Raw genomic sequence first — 21,465 nt, forward strand, 5'->3', positions numbered from 1 at the left:
CATGCTCCTTTGTTCAGCAAGTCAAAAAAGGTGTCTAAAAAATATAATACATATCTTGCGCGGCATATAAAAGTTTTTTTTCTCTAAATTAACACTGAATTCTGTTTTGTTTAAGCTTATTGATCCTCCCCAATATGTGTTTTTAAAAAAAAAAGTACATTGCAGATATTTAGGAGAAAAATAGGCAGAAAATTCAAAAAACTGTGAAGCAGAAACAAAGCCCTTGAATATGAAGAGACTAAACCCAAGAGACGCCGGTCTGGTGGTTTTGGTCTGGCTACTGTGACAGAGAAAAGAATCAACTGAATTTTCTTTCTTTTTATGTATGTTACTTTTTTTTATGTTTTGCAATGTTCAAGATTGATCTTTTATGACTAGAGATGAGCAAACCTGAGGTTTGGCGTTTGGAGTTCATTTTGAACACAACCTTTTGCAAAAAAAAAAGCACAGTTCGATTTCGTAGTTGGGATGCTTTACATATGCAAACCACTCGTGCAAGTAGCGCTATGCTCGGGTATGCTTGATACTCAGCCTAGTGCGAGCCACGTGCAGTGTCTGAATGGCTCGCACAGGGGGTAACAACAGTGATCCAATGTAGTGTGCATGTACAAAAATACCCACCCACCTTCCCCTGGAAGTGCTCTGTTTATGGCTGGCTGTATGTGGGTGGAGACGTGAGCTGCCAATCAGCAACTTCAAATGAAGTTCATATCTAGTCCGGGTCCAGAAGAGAACATTATAAAAAGTTTGGCTAAACCCCCAGAACCCAAACTTCCACGGGTCCGTTCATCTCTGTTCATGAGTGTTGATACCATCACACAAATTGTACTTATTAATAAAAGTAACCAAGACATATTGTGGCCCCAGTGTCTGACTGTGAGACATACAGAAGGTTTTTATTACTAATGTGGCCATATTTACTAGAAATTGCTTATTTTACAGATGTTAAATGAAGCATCTATGGGAAAAGTGCGTATTGTCCATGGGGACATTCTCACATACAAGATGGACAGAGCATTTCCCAATCATTTGCGAAAACCATGGGAAGATGGTAAGCCATAATTATTTGAAAAAATATGCAATTTTTGTTTGTGTCAGAGTGCATGCCGATAACTAGTCTTTTTGTGTATTATCACTTTTACTATCTAAGAATGTCACACTGTAAAACATTTAGCGGGAATTCTTCTATAAGAAGCACATAGTATATGAATGCAGCAAACAACAAACCGTAATGCAGTTCCAGTTGGCTAGATATCACATCAGTTTGAGAGATTTTGCATGCTTCAATAATGCATATAATTCAGTGATTTTTCAGTAATGTCAATAGTCTTTAACAGTTATCCAAGTGTGTAAAGACTTCCAGATGACTGCTAAAGAATTATCTCCATCTGAGCTGTTCATGGTTGAGATGATAATAATAGTATCCAAGAGCTGGCCCCTTTATTCTTACATTGTCAGACCCGATAAACTCTGTCCGAGCAGTACACGAAGTGCTTGATTCCTTCTCTAAGATTTCATTTTACCAACTGAACATGGAAAAATCAAACATCTTGCCCTTATTCATTGATGATTATACTATTAACAACATTAATTTTTTTTTCTAAATTTACTTGGACTGACAAGTACATTACCTACTTGGGAATAACAATCACTACAGATTTTAACTCCTTAGTAGCATTAAACATGGAAGGCTAAGTTCACATTTCCGCTAAAATCTATCAGTCACAATCCGCTGCTCTTGTAAACAGCGGAATCCGTTTAGCGGATTCCGCTGCTCCCATAGACTTGTATGAGCAGCGGATTGTGACTGATGATGCTGCGTTGCACCCTCCGCCCGACTGATCAGTCGTGGAACGACTGACCGCCGGGCGGGAGGAACGCAGCATGTAACGTTTTTTGAGCAGCGAGATCCGTCGGATTTCGCTGCGCATGCTCTCTGGCTCCCTGCAGACGTCACCAGCTTTGGTTGGTTACCCGATATTTACCCTGGTTACGGTGCAAGGAGCCAGCGCTAAGCGGTGTAGGCCCGTAACCAAGGTAAATATCGGGTAACCAAGGTAAACATCGGGTGCTTTGCTGTTACCCGATATTTAGGCTGGTTACGTGTGCAGGGAGGCCGACACCTCCCCGCTCGGCTCCGCCCCCTCCCGCACTCCGCACATGTATGTACACACACACACACACCTGTCCCCAGCCATGCAGACAAGCACTGACACCCTTGTCTGGCCCCGCCCCCTGCTCGGCTCCGCCCCCTCCCGCACTTTGCATGTGCACACACACATACATACATACATACATACATACATGCACATACACACACTCACTCACACATACACTCACCTGTCCCCAGCCATGCAGACCGCAGCACTTCTACTGACATCCTCAGCGCCTGGCCCCGCCCCCCGCTCGGCTCCGCCCCCTCCCGCACTTTGCATGTGCACACACATACATACACACATACATACATACATGCACATACACACACTCACTCACTCACAGATACACTCACCTGTCCCCAGCCATGCAGACCGCAGCACTTCCACTGACATCCTCAGTGCCTGGCCCCGCCCCCCGCTCGGCTCCGCCCCCTCCCGCACTTTGCATGTGCACACACATACATACATACATACATACATACATACATACATACATACATACATACATACATACATGCACATACACACACTCACTCACTCACAGATACACTCACCTGTCCCCAGCCATGCAGACCGCAGCACTTCCACTGACATCCTCAGCGCCTGGCCCCGCCCCCCGCTCGGCTCTGCCCCAGAACTCCGCCCCCCCCGCACACAACGGAATCCGACAAAGAATTCTGTTCTTTGTCATCCGTTGTACAGCGTTGAACAGCGCATCAGTCACATGCGTCAAGCGACGCATGTGACTGATACAAATCAACGGAAATGTGAACTTAGCCGAAGACCTTATTGAATCCACTCAAAAAATAATGTCTTTTAAAATGTTGGTATTGCCCAAGATCCTTTACTATTTTAGGGCTAATTATCCCATCCAATTATATAGCTAAGCTCCAATCAATAGTAAATAATTTTGTATGGAACAAGAAAAGGCCAAGACTCTCAAACAGTATATTAATGAAGCGTACAGAGGTGGATATGGCGTGCCAAATCTTGATAGTTACTATAAAACTAATATGACAAAGCAAAGTGTTTATTGGCTTGACAATGAAAATTCGCCATCATGGTTAGATTTGGAGTCTACTTGGACTAATCACTCTTCTTTCAGTTCCCTTTTGTTGTTCAATCTTTTAAACCCTAAATTTTCTCTACCTTTCTACTCATACCTAGCTACCCTACTTTAGCTTCTACGATTTGTTGCCTAGCAGAGCTAATGCAAGCCTAAAAACATCACTACAAAGTATGAACAGATAAACAACTTTCCTTTAAAAACCCTATCACTCCTATTAGATGTGCAGATTCCTCTCTTTTTGCGAAGTCTGGGATTAAGAAAAATCTGTCATATCCATGATGGGAAAAAATTTATTAATTTTCTTGACCTAAAATGAAAATTTAAAATAATTGACCTTGATTTTAAAACTTTGATTTTACGGAGAGAAGCTCTTCACAAAGTTTTGGTGGGTGGACGTTCTCTTCCAGAGTTAATTGTTGACCTCTGCAATACGGAGAAGAAACACTTATGGAACACTAAATGTATTTATGACCTTGTGAATAACGACTCTAAACCAAATACTTTACGATGCATAGAGAAATGGGGGAAAATACTGAATAAAGAATTCACAGTAGAAAATTGGCAATCTAGCCTCAAAGCAACTTGTTCCTCAAGCATTTCTGCAATACTACATGAGTCCTGTTATAAGGTTATCACAAATTGGTACTTCACTCCCTCAAAATTACATCAAATTGATCCGAAGAATTCTTTACTATGTTGGAGAAATTGCAATGAGAGAGGAACATTAATTCACATCCTCTGGAGTTGCCCAAGGATAAAATGTCTCTGGAGGGGTGTATCACACCTAATTGACAGGATTACCAATTCCAAAATCAAATTATCACCTCAAATGCCTCTTTTTTTATTAGCTAACTGGAAGAAAGACACCGTTCCAAACATTGATGATGTGACCAAGATGCTGACTATTCATCACGACTTTGAAAATAAACATGCAATATACAACATCTTGTTTCATTCGTATCGAAAGAGATGAGACGCTTGGCTGTTATATGGGGAGCATTCTGGATCATAACTCTACAGAGTAAAGTAAAAGAGAAACTATCGTCAACTGTCCTCTGACAAATATGATAAAAGGCCCAACTTCTCCTTCTCTCCCTTCTTTCTTTTCTTCTTTTTTCTTTCCTCTTCTTTTTCTTCCCTATCTCCAGTCTGAATACATACAGTACTGACCAAAAGTTTGGACACACCTTCTCATCTCTAGAACAACTGTTAAGAGGAGACTTTGTGCAGCAGCCCTTCATGGTAAAATAGCTGCTAGGAAACCACTGCTAAGGACAGGCAACAAGCAGAAGAGACTTGTTTGGGCTAAAGAACACTAGGAATGGACATTAGACCAGTGGAAATCTGTGCTTTGGTCTGATGAGTCCAAATTTGAGATCTTTGGATCCAACCACCGTGTCTTTGTAGAAAAGGTGAATGGATGGACTCTACATGGCTGGTTCCCATCGTGAAGCATAGAGGAGGAGGTGTGGGGGTGCTTTGCTGGTGACACTGTTGGGGATTTATTCAAAATTGAAGGCATACAGAACCAGCATGCCTACCATAGCATCTTGCAGTGGCGTGCTATTCCATCCGGTTTGCGTTTAGTTGGACCATAATTTATTTTTCAACAGGACAGTGACCCCAAACACACCTCCAGGCTGTGTAAGGGCTATTTGACTAAGAAGGAGAGTGATGGGGTTCTATGCCAGATGACCTGACCTCCACAGTCACCAGACCTGAACCCAATTGAGATGGTTTGGAGTGAGCTGGACTGCAGAGTGAAGGCAAAAGGGCCAACAAGTGCTAAACATCTCTGGGAACTCCTTCAAGACTGTTGGAAAACCATTTCCGGTGACTACCTCTTGAAGCTCATCAAGAGAATGGCAAGAGTGTGCAAAGCAGTAATGAAAGCAAAAGGTGGCTACTTTGAAGAACCTAGAATATAAGACATATTTTCAGTTGTTTCACACTTTTTTAAGTATTTCATTCTACATGTTTTAATTCATACTTTTGATGTCTTCAATGTGAATCCTACAATTTTCAGAGTCATGAAAATAAAGAAAACTCATTGAATGAGAAGGTGTGCCAAAACTTTTGGCCTGTACTGTATATAATTAATCAGGAAAAACAATTGAATGATATATATAGATTCAAATGTAAATAAGTTCTCTACACGTTCGTTCTCCCCCATTTCTTTCCTATCCCCATTTATCCCTATTTTCATATTGTTTCATCAATAAAGTTCCTCTCTACTTCTTTCCCTCCCCTCCTTTCCTACATCCCAAAATTGTTTCATGTATTTCTAAACTGGTTGTTGATCATAATTTAAATGCTGATTTGAAACACTGATCTGCATAAAAGTCTTATAATATACAGTACAGACCAAATGTTTGGACACACCTCCTCATTCAAAGAGTTTTCTTTATTTTCATGACTCTAAAAATTGTAGATTCACATTGAAGGCATCAAAACTATGAATTAAAACATGTGGAATTAAATACTTAAGTGTGAAACAACTGAAAATATGTCTTATACTCTAGGTTCTTCAAAGTAGCCACCTTTTGCTTTCATTACTGCTTTACACACTCTTGGCATCCTCTTGATGAGCTTCAAGAGGTAGTCACCGGAAATGGTCTTCCAACAGTCTTGAAGGAGTTCCCAGAGATGCTTAGCACTTGTTGGCCCTTTTGCTTTCACTCTGCGGTCCAGCTCACCCCAATCCATCTCGATTGGGTTCAGGTCTGGTAACTGTGGAGACCAGGTCATCTGGCGTAGCACCCCATCACTCTCCTTCTTAGTCAAATAGCCCTTACACAGCCTGGAGGTGTGTTTGGGGTCATTGTCCTGTTGAAAAATAAATTGTGGTCCAACTAAACGCAAACTGGATGGGATAGTACACCGCTGCTAGATGCTTTGGTAGGCATGCTGGTTCTGTATGCCTTCAATTTTGAATAAATCCCCAACAGTGTCACCAGCAAAGCACCCCCACACTATCACACCTGCTCCTCCATGCTTCACGGTGGGAGCCAGGCATGTAGAGTCCATCCGTTCACCTTTTCTGCAAAGACACGGTGGTTGGATCCAAAGATCTCAAATATGGACTCATAAGACCAAAGCACAGATTTCCACTGGTCTAATGTCCATTCCTTGTGTTCTTTAGCCCAAACAAGTCTCTTCTGCTTGTTGCCTGTCCTTAGCAGTGGTTTCCTAGCAGCTATTTTATCATGAGGGCCTGCTGCACAAAGTCTCTTCTTAATAGTTGTTCTAGAGATGAGAAGGTGTGTCCAAACCTTTGGTCTGTGCTGTATATACCAATAAAAATATTGAAATCCAAGAGCTGGCCCCTGGAGGTGAGGTTCCAAAAGTAGTCAAGAGCGGCTGCCTCTGCTCTTTCTGTACCTCTCATAGAAATGTTTAGGAAATATAAAAACAGCTTAGCTTGCCATGCTATGCAGTTTCTGTAACGTTTAATAACTTCTATGGGAGACAAGGAAACAATGCAGCTCAACCGTGCTTGTCTGTTCCATAGCTATCTTCACATTTAGGAGCTAGAGTTAAAAAGTCCCATTGCTATATACCAACAGTTATAACATATGAGGCTGGTGTTTGACTTTTGGAACTTTGACAGATCTTAAAAATGAAGGGGCCCCCTCCAGCATCTTGATCACCTACTGTGCAGGGAGCTGCTGTACAGCCACATTTATGTGAACCCTGCAGTCCCATTATTCTTGGTATATATATCACTCACAGATTTGATGATGGAATCCTAGCAATTCATAATCGCTTTATAAGATGGAAATAACTGTTTGGAAAACTGGATAAGATAAGCCAAGTCTTAGGGTTCCGACACATGTAGCGACGCACCAACGATCCCACCAGCGATATGACCTGGCAGGAATCGTTGGTGTGTCGCTACATGGTCGCTGGTGAACTGTCAATCAGGCAGATCTCACCAGCCACCAGTGACTCGTGTAACGATGCTGCGCTTGGTAACCAGGGTAAATATAGGGTAACTAAGCAAAGCGCTTTGCTTTGTTACCTAATATTTACCCTGATTACCAGCGTACACCGCTTACAGGTTGCCAGTGCTGGCTCCCTGTATACGTAGCTAGGGTACACATCGGGTTACTAAGCAAAGCGCTTTGCTTAGTAACCCGATGTGTACCCTGGCTACGTATGCAGGGAGCCAGTGCTGGCAGCCTGTAAGCGGCGTATGCTGTAGCCAGGGTAAATACCGGGTAACCAAGCAAAGCAATTTGCTTAGTTACCCGATATTTACTCTGGTTACCAGCGTACTCTGCTTACACGAGTCGGTGCTCGTTGGTCTCCCGCAGTCAAACATGCCGATGCGTGCTGCACAGACCAACAAGCAAAAAAAGGTCCTGATCGTTTTGTAACGATCAGCGACCTCGCAGCAGGGGCCCGCTCGCTGCTACGTGCCACACAGCAATGTCACTGGTGAGGTCGCTGATACGTCACAAAACCTGTGACTCAGCAGCGATCTTGCTAGTGATATCGCTATGTGTGACGGGGGCTTTAGTCTGCTAAATGAAATCAAAGTGGTTTTTCACTACTTTTTCATCCCGTTGCTATATATATCATAGTTCTTCTAAACAATACCTTGTGTAATATACTTGTATTGGCTATATAGCTTCTATGAGGTCATCTCAGCAGGGATCACATAGTACTGGATTGTTATGCAGATTCTTTTTCCTCCTCTGTTATGTCCAATACTTCCTTTTCAAGCACAGAAATCAGAGAAAATGAAAGGAAGTTGTCATTGGGCTACTGCTGGTGGGTGCGAATATTTTGGAGTGCATCACAATTAATATAACACAAGCTGAGCTGACAGTTTCATTCAGCAGTAACAGGAGGGGCCAACATCTAGTGATGTGCTACAATCTGCATTTCAAAAGCAAAGGGTTTAGGTAATCCAATCACTGACATGGGCAGCTGAAAAGTGCTGAAATTTGCATAACACATAGAGTGGTAGGGCTGTACTGATCATCTGGCAATTGCCAAATGATCTGTTACCTAACCTGTGCCGTACTGACACTCTGTATCCCCCAAATATCTTCAGCTGCACAAGGTGGAGAAGGGAGGGGGTGAGCTAAGTGCTGGCAAACAGGCTGCAGCAATGTATGATGGAACATGTAGTATTAACACAGTAAGTCTGGTAGGGAAGAGATCGATGTAGACATCAGAGCTGCAGCTGGCAGACACCAAGTGACACTAACTGTATGATAAAGGTTTATATTACTATAATAAGAAGTGGCACATGGTAGAAAATGAAATCAGTTAGGGTAGAGGATAACTTCTTTAAGGATATTGAGTGTTATTGGTGAGTTTAAACATCATACAAAGAGAATACAAATGTGTTTTCATTCTTTTTTTATTCAGTTCCTCCAAATATACATATTATTGGGAATCTGCCTTTTAACGTCTCAACACCTCTAATCATCAAGTGGTTAGAGGAAATGGCCAACAAAACCGGTCCATTCAAATATGGCAGGACTCCAATGACTCTGACATTCCAGCATGAAGTAGCCGAGGTAAGGTCAACCTAGTAGAAACCACCGTTTACATTATGGGGCACATATAAATTCTAATTATTTACCCGCCAATAAGTCACATTTCTTTTACTTCTTTATATTTAACTATATCCCAGATTTTTGTAAGTATTAACACAATCTGTAAAGACTGGGTAGGTTGAGCTAACCTACTATGTCATGGTACTTGAAAAAGTATTCATACCCTGTGACTTTTCCACATTTTTTCACATTACACCCACAATTAAATTTATTTTATTAAGATTTATGTGATCTATCAACATAAAGTAGCAAGTATTTGTGACATGTAAATGAAATGATGCATTGTTTTCTAAATATTTTAAAAATATAAATCTGAAAACGATGAAGTGCAGGCAGTGGACTAGTGAGACACCTAGTGGTCATACGTTTGCAGCAAGTTCCTTGGTGTATGCAAACAAAAATTTATAAAAGTAATTTGATCATTAGAGCCTTTTCTAAAAAATGATGCGTACTTAGTCACTTAGAAATACATCTGCTTTCCTGGATTATTTGGATCATCAGCATCATAGACTACTACTCCCACCTCTCCACCACATTATCTTCAAAGCAGACGGATACACAGATAGTGCTGCTTAATGGTCTTAGCACAGAGCTGGAATTAAAGCTACACTGCTTATTACTGCTCTAAAATGCCCTACGTGTTGCTGCTTCTGATCATATATACAGAGCTGGAATCCCTTATGTCTCTGTGTACTGTGTATGGGAGACATCATACAAGTTAGTCTCCACCCCCTGGCTCTGGGAAAACTGACAATTAGAACTGGAGCTTGCAGAGGTGAAATCTGGAGAAAGAGAAAGGTTAAAAATTAATATAATAATCAGAAATGGTGTTATTTCTTATTTTCTGACAAGTATTAGTTCTTATTACTGATATTCTGAGCAATCTCTTGAAATAAGTTACACTTTCTTTTACAGTTCTTGATTTAAATGTGATTAGAAAGTATTCTTCATATGAAAAAATGCTTCTTAAATTCTTTTCAGAGGATGGTTGCACCCATTGGTGGTAAACAGAGGAGTAGACTGTCCATTATGACTCAGTATCTGTGCCAAGTCAAACATTTCTTTACTATTCCTGGTCGAGCCTTTGTCCCAAAACCTGAGGTAAGATGCTGCATGTTTGTAAAGGGCTTATGTAAAATGTATGTAAATCTTAAGGTTCATAAATATGTAAAAATGATGGTCCTATCTTGCCAAGAGGAATGCAAGACCCCAGATGTAGTGATTGGTGGGGAGGACCCAGCAATATATTCAGCAGCCATCCCATACTATGTAACTAAACCCTTTTAAGGATGATTGCTTTCTCACATTTATTTTCTTTTTTTTATGAATGTTTTTGAAAATATTTGTAGTAGTACAGTCATGGCCAAAAGTTGAGAATGCTACAAATATTAATTTTTACAAAGTCTACTGCTTAAGTTTTTCTAATGGCAATTTTCATATACGCCAGAATGTCATAAAGAGTGATCAGCTTAACAGCAATTACTTGCAAAGTCAATATTGGCTAAGAAAATGAACTTCAACCCCCAAAACACATTTCAACATCATTGCATTCCTGCCTTAAAAGGAGCAGCTAACATTGTTTTAGTGATTGTTCCATTAACACAGGTGTAGGTGTTGATGAGGACAGGGCTGGCGATCAATCAGTCATGATTAGATAAGAATGACACCACTGGACACTTTAAAAGGAGGATGGTGCTTGGTATCATTGTGTCTCTTCAGTTAACCATGGTTATCTCTAAAGAAACACGTGCAGCCATCATTGCCCTGCACAAAAATGGCCTAACCGGGAAGAGTGTGGCAGCTACAAAGATTGCAGCTCAGTCAACAATCTATCATCAAGAACTTCAAGGAGAGAGCTTCCATTGTTGCCAAAAAGGCTCCAGGGCGCCCAAGAAGGACCAGCAAACGCCAGGACCGTATCTTAAAACTGTTTCAGCTGCGGGATCGGACTACCAGCAGTGCCGAGCTAGCTCAGCAATGGCAGCAGGCTGGTGTGAGTGCTTCTGCATGCACTGTGAGGCGGAGACTGCTTGAGCAAGGCCTGGTTTCAAGGAGGCCACTTCTCTCCAGAAAAAACATCAGGGACTGACTGATATTCTGCAAAAGGTACAGGGAGTGGACTGCTGAGGACTGGGGTAAAGTCATTTTCTCAGATGAATCCCCTTTTTGATTGTTTGGGACATCTGGAAAACAGCTTATTAGGAGAAGAAGAGGTGAGCGCTACCACCAGTCTTGTCTCATGCCAACTGTTAAGCATCCTGAAACGATTCACGTGTGGGGTTGCTTCTCAGCCAATGGAATCGGCTCACTCACAGTCTTGCCTAAAAACACAGCCATGAATAAAGAATGGTACCAGAATGTCCTCCAAGAGCAACTTCTCCCAACTGTCCAAGAGCAGTTTGTCGCCCAACAATGCCTTTTCCAGCATGATGGAGCACCTTGCCATAAAGCAAAGGTGATCACTAAATGGGTCATGGAACAAAACATAGAGATTTTGGTTCCATGGCCTGGAAACTCCCCAGATCTTAATCCCATTGAGAACTTGTGGGCAATCATCAAGAGACGGGTGGGCAAACAAAAACCAACAAATTCTGGCAAAATGCAAGCATTGCTTATGCAAGAATGGTGAAGCGTGAGAGTAGAAAGAGACCGCACTCAATCCGCTGTGAAGGATTTCTTTATTCAAACACGTGCAGAGTGGAGGGCTGGAGACACACTGTGAGCTGGCTCCTCAAGAATGGACGACAGCTGTTTCGCCCAAATTGGGCTTCCACAGGTCCACATGTGGAGCTACGGCTACACCCCTTTTAAAGGAGTGCTCACAGATTGCCCCAGACCACATAAAAACAAATAGGAGATTTGTGTATGCATATAAAATACATGTATCCATTTCCATGCATGAATTTACAACAAATTTTAAACATGTAAAAGAACACACTTGAATAAAATGAAGCAATGGGTGATAGACAGGCAGAACTATCATAGGAACACAGATAGATCCACACGATCGTTTAACCCTTGGGGGCCCTGTGCCCCATAATTAATAATTAACCTAGCCTCCTCTTGTAGCAACAATTTGTGCAGGTCGCCCCCCTTCAAAGGGAGGGAGACATTTTTAAGGCCGGCAAAACGTCGGGGTCACCATCATGACAATCCTGGATATGGGAAATTAATCTGGGAGAACCTTTCCCTGATGTTATTGAACTGTAATGTTCCCTGAATCGCACATATAAGCATCTTATAGTCTTGCCTATGTAGAACCTGCCACAAGGGCAGAGCACCACATAGACCACAAACTTGGTTTTGCATGAGATGAATTGATGGACAGTGTGCAAGTGCGGGCCGACTTGTACGGAGCGACCTTTTAAATGCTGGCTGCAAAAACGACACTGACCGCACCGGTAATTCCCTGGTGGGCAGCATTTGTCTAGCCAGGTTGTCGAATTGGTAAGTCTGTTCCTCACAAGTCTGTCCCGCAAATTGCCGCATCGTCTGAACGATACCAAAGGATTGGACATTGTCCTGTCAGATAAAGCCGGATCACTCTTCAAAATGTGCCAATTTCTGCAAAGAGCAGTTCTAATGGCATGCTCCAGAGGTCCAAATTTAAAATTAAAGACAAACCTACCCAGATTGTCAACACATTTTCTGGTGCGGTTTTTACGGATAGACGTGGCGCCGTCCGATCTAGCTCTCTCACAGGCTGAATCAATCAGTTTTTTTGGGTAACCTCTTTGATGCAATCTAATCTTCAACTCCTGAGATTGTTGAAAAAAAGATTCCTCTGAACTGTTTGCTCTACGTACTCTCAGGAATTGACTGTAGGGCAAACCCGTCTTAATGTGGAGGGGGTGGGCACTTTGATAATGAAGAAGGGAGTTTGATGCCGTCGGCTTTCTGAACAACCTTGTACAAATATCGCCCTCCTTGATAGAAACCTCAATATCTAAAAAATTGAGAGTATCGCCACCATATGAGGAAGTAAAGGACATATTCATGGTGTTACAGGTGTTGAGATAGGACACGAAATCTGCAAAAAGGACCTCAGTGCCAGCCCACACTATGAATATGTCGTCCACATACCTCAAAAAATGGCGAATATATTTCAAAAAAGGGTTGGTGTCAGAAAAAACATATTTGCTTTCAAAGGAGCCCAAAAAAATATTGGCCATGGCACAAGAGACAGGGGTACCCATAGCGGTACCCCTGCACTGCAAGTACCAACTGTCCAAAAACATGAAAGCGTTTTTAGATAAAATGAAATCAAGGGCTTCCTCAATGAAACTGCAAAACAACGCATCTTTTCCAGTCTGCGCCACCAAATCCCTAACAGTCTGTATACCCAAATTCTGAGGAATGCGGGTATACAGACTCTCCACATCAATCGAGGTTAAAGCAAAGCCTTCCTGCCATGTCATACCCTTTAGCAGTGTTAAAAAATCACTGCTATCCTTGACATAAGAGGGGATATGACTCATAATTGGTCTTAACAGCCAGTCCAAATAGTGCGACAAAGGCTCTGTTAAAGAGCCGATGCCGGCCACTATTGGGCGACCAGGTGGATTATCCCTGCTCTTATGTATCTTTGGTATGCAATACCAGTGGGGCTTTGTAGGAAAAGGAGGAATTAGTTTATCAGCCTGTGAGTGAGACAGAAAACCCAGCCCCACGTATTTGTCCAGCAACCGCACCAAAGATTTCTTAAAATCTTGAATAGGATTTGCAGAAAGAGGACAATAGGTAGATCTGTCCATTAATTGTCTATTGCATTCCTGGATGTAATCATGTTTAGGAAGGAGGACAACGTTGCCCCCCTTGTCAGCCTCCCGGAACACCGTGTCCTCCCAACCCTGCATGATACATATCGCAACCTGTTCTTTTTGACTTAGATTCTGGATCGGCCTGGCGTACACCAATGACTCGACATCCTTCAAGACAGCTTCCTGATATAAATCAATCAAATTTCCAGGTACAGTAGGGGGACAAAATCCGATTTTATCCCCTTAGTAAACCTTTCCAAGCCTGGACTATTGCTGGAACCCACAATATCAGTTGAAACATTTGGCTCATTCAAGCTGAGCAACAACTCAGCGTCTTGAAGGATCCCAGAATCAAAAGCCCCTATCAGACCGGTCCGAGAATCAGCTACACTGCACGGAACATGTCCAGCAGGCGCTGTATGAGCTGTATTAGGCGTCATTTGGAAATGTTTGTGCAGATGGATCTTTCTAATAGCCTTAAAAAGATCAATCTTGAACTCAGCAAAATCGAACTTTTCCGGAATGCAATATTTAAAACCTTTAATTAATACAGAGACCATATCTGGAGTAAGAGTATGGGATGTTAGATTGATGATCGCATCGGTAGGGGGACAAGAAGTAGATTGGAAACTTAATTCCTCCAAGTTACAGACTTCCTCTTGCGACCTCTGCCCCGTGTGCCTTTTCCTGCCCCCCCGTCGGATCCGTTTCCTAAAGGGGTGGTGGGTGCAGCACCATGGGGATTAATACTAGAGGGGCCCGAGATCACGTCCTCAGATCCGCTGGATTCCGAGTCCGTGGTCCAGTACCCCCTGTTAGAGCCAGCACTACCTCGTTTTTTTATGTGCGCTCTCTGCCTGTAATTATGTGGCCCATCTTTTGTCCAACAAAAAATCTGTTTTCTTTTCATAATCCTTCTTGTCCCTCAGGAACTTTTCCCTTTTTCTATGTTTTATTTCCGTCTGTACGGTCACCAAGCGTTTATCCAGCCTCTGACTAAAGGTGTTCCAATCATCCGCTGACATCCGAGCTTGGGTGTCATGCTTCAACGTATCTAATTCAGCAACCAATGCAGCATAATTATCCTTGTTTTTATCTAATACTAAATGCAGTAATTTTCTAGAACACTCTAACTGAATGTTTTCCCACTGCACAGTAAACGTGGGATCCTCCTGGAAATGAGAAAGAGTCTTTATGACCCGGAGTCCACGTGGCACACGATCACAATCGACATATGACTGCAGGGATTGAATAGTCCAAAACAATCTAACTTCTTTTTCCGCCAGAGTCTGTATCTGGAATTCCAGAGTTTTAACACCCAAAACTTCAGTGTCTTTCTTAAAATTGCAATCTCCAAAGAAGGAGCCAGCATCAGCACGTCCAGCCAATAAGCCCGTGGTAGTGGACGGTACACCACCGCTGCTCTCCATATCCTCCATATCACAGGTTAAATCACAGTGCGGTAATTGAAAAAACCGCAACAAACGCGGAAAGTCCAGGAAATTCCCAGCGGTGTGCAACAGGGACTGGAAACAACAAATAGTATAATAAAGCAGGAGAGAAGCAAAGTCCTGCACCACCGCAGATTACCTGCAATATCGCTTGCGGTACCGCCTGTGCCTGTGCTCGGGTGGAGAGCCTGGAGGGTCCGACAATCCAAGAGCGGGGTGCTGGTCATAAGGCAAAGTCCATTGATGAAGCGTGAGAGTAGAAAGAGACCGCACTCAATCCGCTGTGAAGGATTTCTTTATTCAAACACGTGCAGAGTGGAGGGCTGGAGACACACTGTGAGCTGGCTCCTCAAGAATGGACGACAGCTGTTTCGCCCAAATTGGGCTTCCACAGGTCCACATGTGGAGCTACGGCTACACCCCTTTTAAAGGAGTGCTCACAGATTGCCCCAGACCGCATAAAAACAAATAGGAGATTTGTGTATGCATATAAAATACATGTATCCATTTCCATGCATGAATTTACAACAAATTTTAAACATGTAAAAGAACACACTTGAATAAAATGAAGCAATGGGTGATAGACAGGCAGAACTATCATAGGAACACAGATAGATCCACACGATCGTTTAACCCTTGGGGGCCCTGTGCCCCATAATTAATAATTAACCTAGCCTCCTCTTGTAGCAACAATTTGTGCAGGTCGCCCCCCTTCAAAGGGAGGGAGACCTTTTTAAGGCCGGCAAAACGCAAAACGTCGGGGTCACCATCATGACAATCCTGGATATGGGAAATTAATCTGGGAGAACCTTTCCCTGATGTTATTGAACTGTAATGTTCCCTGAATCGCACATATAAGCATCTTATAGTCTTGCCTATGTAGAACCTGCCACAAGGGCAGAGCACCACATAGACCACAAACTTGGTTTTGCATGAGATGAATTGATGGACAGTGTGCAAGTGCGGGCCGACTTGTACGGAGCGACCTTTTAAATGCTGGCTGCAAAAACGACACTGACCGCACCGGTAATTCCCTGGTGGGCAGCATTTGTCTAGCCAGGTTGTCGAATTGGTAAGTCTGTTCCTCACAAGTCTGTCCCGCAAATTGCCGCATCGTCTGAACGATACCAAAGGATTGGACATTGTCCTGTCAGATAAAGCCGGATCACTCTTCAAAATGTGCCAATTTCTGCAAAGAGCAGTTCTAATGGCATGCTCCAGAGGTCCAAATTTAAAATTAAAGACAAACCTACCCAGATTGTCAACACATTTTCTGGTGCGGTTTTTACGGATAGACGTGGCGCCGTCCGATCTAGCTCTCTCACAGGCTAAATCAATCAGTTTTTTTGGGTAACCTCTTTGATGCAATCTAGTCTTCAACTCCTGAGATTGTTGAAAAAAAGATTCCTCTGAACTGTTTGCTCTACGTACTCTCAGGAATTGTTGGGAGGGTTGGGAGGACACGGTGTTCCGCGAGGCTGACAAGGGGGGCAACGTTGTCCTCCTTCCTAAACATGATTACATCCAGGAATGCAATAGACAATTAATGGACAGATCTACCTATTGTCCTCTTTCTGCAAATCCTATTCAAGATTTTAAGAAATCTTTGGTGCGGTTGCTGGACAAATACGTGGGGCTGGGTTTTCTGTCTCGCTCACAGGCTGATAAACTAATTCCTCCTTTTCCTACAAAGCCCCACTGGTATTGCATACCAAAGATACATAAGAGCAGGGATAATCCACCTGGTCGCCCAATAGTGGCCGGCATCGGCTCTTTAACAGAGCCTTTGTCGCACTATTTGGACTGGCTGTTAAGACCAATTATGAGTCATATCCCCTCTTATGTCAAGGATAGCAGTGATTTTTTAACACTGCTAAAGGGTATGACATGGCAGGAAGGCTTTGCTTTAACCTCGATTGATGTGGAGAGTCTGTATACCCGCATTCCTCAGAATTTGGGTATACAGACTGTTAGGGATTTGGTGGCGCAGACTGGAAAAGATGCGTTGTTTTGCAGTTTCATTGAGGAAGCCCTTGATTTCATTTTATCTAAAAACGCTTTCATGTTTTTGGACAGTTGGTACTTGCAGTGCAGGGGTACCGCTATGGGTACTCCTGTCTCTTGTGCCATGGCCAATATTTTTTTGGGCTCCTTTGAAAGCAAATATGTTTTTTCTGACACCAACCCTTTTTTGAAATATATTCGCCATTTTTTGAGGTATGTGGACGACATATTCATAGTGTGGGCTGGCACTGAGGTCCTTTTTGCAGATTTCGTGTCCTATCTCAACACCTGTAACACCATGAATATGTCCTTTACTTCCTCATATGGTGGCGATACTCTCAATTTTTTAGATATTGAGGTTTCTATCAAGGAGGGCGATATTTGTACAAGGTTGTTCAGAAAGCCGACGGCATCAAACTCCCTTCTTCATTATCAAAGTGCCCACCCCCTCCACATTAAGACGGGTTTGCCCTACAGTCAATTCCTGAGAGTACGTAGAGCAAACAGTTCAGAGGAATCTTTTTTTCAACAATCTCAGGAGTTGAAGATTAGATTGCATCAAAGAGGTTACCCAAAAAAACTGATTGATTCAGCCTGTGAGAGAGCTAGATCGGACGGCGCCACGTCTATCCGTAAAAACCGCACCAGAAAATGTGTTGACAATCTGGGTAGGTTTGTCTTTAATTTTAAATTTGGACCTCTGGAGCATGCCATTAGAACTGCTCTTTGCAGAAATTGGCACATTTTGAAGAGTGATCCGGCTTTATCTGACAGGACAATGTCCAATCCTTTGGTATCGTTCAGACGATGCGGCAATTTGCGGGACAGACTTGTGAGGAACAGACTTACCAATTCGACAACCTGGCTAGACAAATGCTGCCCACCAGGGAATTACCGGTGCGGTCAGTGTCGTTTTTGCAGCCAGCATTTAAAAGGTCGCTCCGTACAAGTCGGCCCGCACTTGCACACTGTCCATCAATTCATCTCATGCAAAACCAAGTTTGTGGTCTATGTGGTGCTCTGCCCTTGTGGCAGGTTCTACATAGGCAAGACTATAAGATGCTTATATGTGCGATTCAGGGAACATTACAGTTCAATAACATCAGGGAAAGGTTCTCCCAGATTAATTTCCCATATCCAGGATTGTCATGATGGTGACCCCGACGTTTTGCCGGCCTTAAAAATGTCTCCCTCCCTTTGAAGGGGGGCGACCTGCACAAATTGTTGCTACAAGAGGAGGCTAGGTTAATTATTAATTATGGGGCACAGGGCCCCCAAGGGTTAAACGATCGTGTGGATCTATCTGTGTTCCTATGATAGTTCTGCCTGTCTATCACCCATTGCTTCATTTTATTCAAGTGTGTTCTTTTACATGTTTAAAATTTGTTGTAAATTCATGCATGGAAATGGATACATGTATTTTATATGCATACACAAATCTCCTATTTGTTTTTATGTGGTCTGGGGCAATCTGTGAGCACTCCTTTAAAAGGGGTGTAGCCGTAGCTCCACATGTGGACCTGTGGAAGCCCAATTTGGGCGAAACAGCTGTCGTCCATTCTTGAGGAGCCAGCTCACAGTGTGTCTCCAGCCCTCCACTCTGCACGTGTTTGAATAAAGAAATCCTTCACAGCGGATTGAGTGCGGTCTCTTTCTACTCTCACGCTTCATCAATGGACTTTGCCTTATGACCAGCACCCCGCTCTTGGATTGTCGGACCCTCCAGGCTCTCCACCCGAGCACAGGCACAGGCGGTACCGCAAGCGATATTGCAGGTAATCTGCGGTGGTGCAGGACTTTGCTTCTCTTATGCAAGAATGGATAGCTATCAGTCAGGATTTGGTCCAGAAGTTGATTGAGAGCATGCCAGGGAGAATTGCAGAGGTCCTGAATAAGAAGGGTCAACACTGCAAATATTGACTTGCTGCATTAAGTCATTCTAACTGTCAATATAACCTTTTGGTACTCATAATATGATTGCAATTATATTTCTGTATGTGATGTAAACATCAGACAAACACAATTAAAAACCAGAGGGCAACAGATCATGTGAAAATATAATTTTGGTGTCATTCTCAAAACTTTTGGCCATAACTGTATATACTAAACAATATTTGTAATGTAGTGGAAACAAACAGGAGTTACAAATAATTAACATTACCGATACAGGTTTATAATATGTCGGCAGGGATCCGCACACATGTCAGCTGATTTCTACAGCTGACATGTGTGCCTTGCAGGCACGAGAGGGATCGCTTTACGTCCGTGCCTGTTAACCCCTTTAATGGCGCTGTCAAAATGTGACAGGCCCATTTAAATCCCTGGCACAGTAGATCTGTACTCACAGGCCTCCATCGGCGTCGCAGTGATGTGATCACTATGAGCCGATGGTTGTCATGGTACCATTGGGTCATGTGATGACTTTTGTAGCTAGCATGAGTCACTTCCTCTTTCACCCGGCCATCCGGCTGCTGCCAGAGACAAGAGGTGAGTGTTTCTGCTGTTCTCAGCTGTGTAGCTGTGATCAAGAGAAAAGAATGAGCGATCAGTCATGCTGATGCTGATCCTTATAGTTGCCTTTTGGGACTAGTAAATTAAAGAAGTTTTAAAAAAAAAATAAATCTAAAAGTTCAAATCACCCCCCTTTGATCCCATTAAAAATTAAAGGGTTAAAAAAATAAAAAATGTACACATTTAGTATCGATGCGTTCAGAAATGCTTGACCTATCAAAATATAAAATCAATTAATCTGATCGGTAAAACCGGCATAAAGTAAAAAAAATTCCAAATGCCAAAATTACGTTTTTTGGTTGCCACAAATTTTGCAATAACAGGTGATCAAAACATAGCATCTGCGCAAAAATGCTACCATTAACCCATATAACGATCATGGGCAGTAATATTATGTCTCCGCAGTCATAGTGTTAATCCCCACCTGCTGCTGCGGGCTGCAGGCGGGGATCCGTGCACATGTCAGCTGATTTGTACAGCTGACATGTGTGCCTAGCAGTACGAGTGGAATCGCTATCCCCCTAACCTGTTAACCCCTAAAATGGCGTTGTCAAGATGTGACAGCACCATATTAATGGCGATAGCGGTAGAAGTTTACTCGCCGCCCGATACCGGATGTCACGTGACGTGATCATGTGGATCTGGTAGCACAGGGTTATGTGATGTGGCTTTAACCAGCAGCCAAGTACTTCTGGTTATTAGAGATGAGCATTTCTCCTGGCCTGAGCGGTGCTGCTCTGATTGGGAAAAATGAATTAGTGATCAGACAGGGCATCTTTATAGCCCCCTAGGTGTACTAGTAAAATAAAAAAAAGTTTAAAAAAGTTTTGAAAAATTAAAAAAAAAACCCTAAAAGTTCAAATCACCCCCCTTTCGCCCCATTTAAAATTAAAGGGGTGGTTCCTGCAAGCAGGAAACATGCTGGGCTGTGACATATGGTGAAACACCGCCCATAGCCAAGTAACTCAGGAAGACTGGGGCCGGCCACGGTGATGTGACGTGATCAGGAACTTGACGTGATATCACCGGATCCCCAAGGTCACGGAGCCCGGGAGTACGGAGCGGGGAACAGCGGTCCACAATAGCGCCTCTCACAGGCACTATTACCAACATAAGGTATTTGAGAGAAACATTGTTTCTCAACATAATATCGATCTAGAAAATAAAAAATATGGGTGAACCACCCCTTTAAAGGGTTAAAAAAAATTAAAAAATATGCACATATTTGGTATCGCCACGTTCAGAAATGCCGATCTATTAAAATATAAAATCAATTAATTTGATCGGTAAACAGCGTAGCGTCAAAAAATTTTTCAAACTCCAAAATTACATTTTTTGGTCGCCACAAATTTTGCGCAAAATGTAATAACAGGCGATCAAAATGTAGCATCTGCACAAAAATGGTCCGGTTAAAAATGTCAGCTCAAGACACAAAAAATAAGCAGTCACTGAGCCATAGATCCAGAAAAGTCAGAACGTTACGGTCGCGGAAAATGGCGCAAAATGTACAACACTTTTTCGGACAAGTTTCTGATTTTTTTTTTTAACCCCTTAGATAAAAGTAAACCTATTCATGTTTGGTGTGTACAAAGTCGCACCGACCTCATGCATCACACCGACATATCAGTTTTACCATATAGTGAACACAGTGAATAAAATATCTCAAAAACAATAGTGCAATTGCAGGTTTTTTTTGCAAAATTTTCCGCATTCGGATTTTTTTTGCCATTTTCCAGTACACTATATGGTAAAACTCATGGTTTCATTTAAAAGTATAGCTTGTTCCACAAAAAACGAGCCCTCACATGACCAGATTGACTGAAAAATAAAAAAGTTACGTCTCTCAGAAGAAGAATGGCGAAAAAATAGCGGAAAGCGCAAATTTGGTAATTCGTTAAGGGGTTAAAAATGTCAGCTTGAGACGCAAAAAATAAGCTGAAC

General features: G+C 42.6%; 2 protein-coding genes across 2 annotated transcripts in view; one reads left to right on the forward strand and one right to left on the reverse strand.

Annotated features, from left to right (window-relative positions):
- Positions 1-21,465, reverse strand: part of NOX3 (NADPH oxidase 3) — a 698,296-nt gene that overhangs the window by 668,659 nt on the left and 8,172 nt on the right. The gene's annotated exons all lie outside the window — the stretch shown is intronic.
- TFB1M (transcription factor B1, mitochondrial) overlaps positions 1-21,465 on the forward strand; it is a 148,592-nt gene that overhangs the window by 68,570 nt on the left and 58,557 nt on the right. The window contains exons 4-6 of the mRNA XM_075339673.1: positions 943-1,051; positions 8,608-8,759; positions 9,780-9,899. Of these exons, the coding sequence (XP_075195788.1) occupies positions 943-1,051; positions 8,608-8,759; positions 9,780-9,899 (381 nt within the window). The remainder of the gene's footprint in view (positions 1-942; positions 1,052-8,607; positions 8,760-9,779; positions 9,900-21,465) is intronic.

Source organism: Anomaloglossus baeobatrachus, chromosome 3, assembly GCF_048569485.1.
Source record: "Anomaloglossus baeobatrachus isolate aAnoBae1 chromosome 3, aAnoBae1.hap1, whole genome shotgun sequence".
Taxonomy (NCBI): domain Eukaryota; kingdom Metazoa; phylum Chordata; class Amphibia; order Anura; family Aromobatidae; genus Anomaloglossus; species Anomaloglossus baeobatrachus.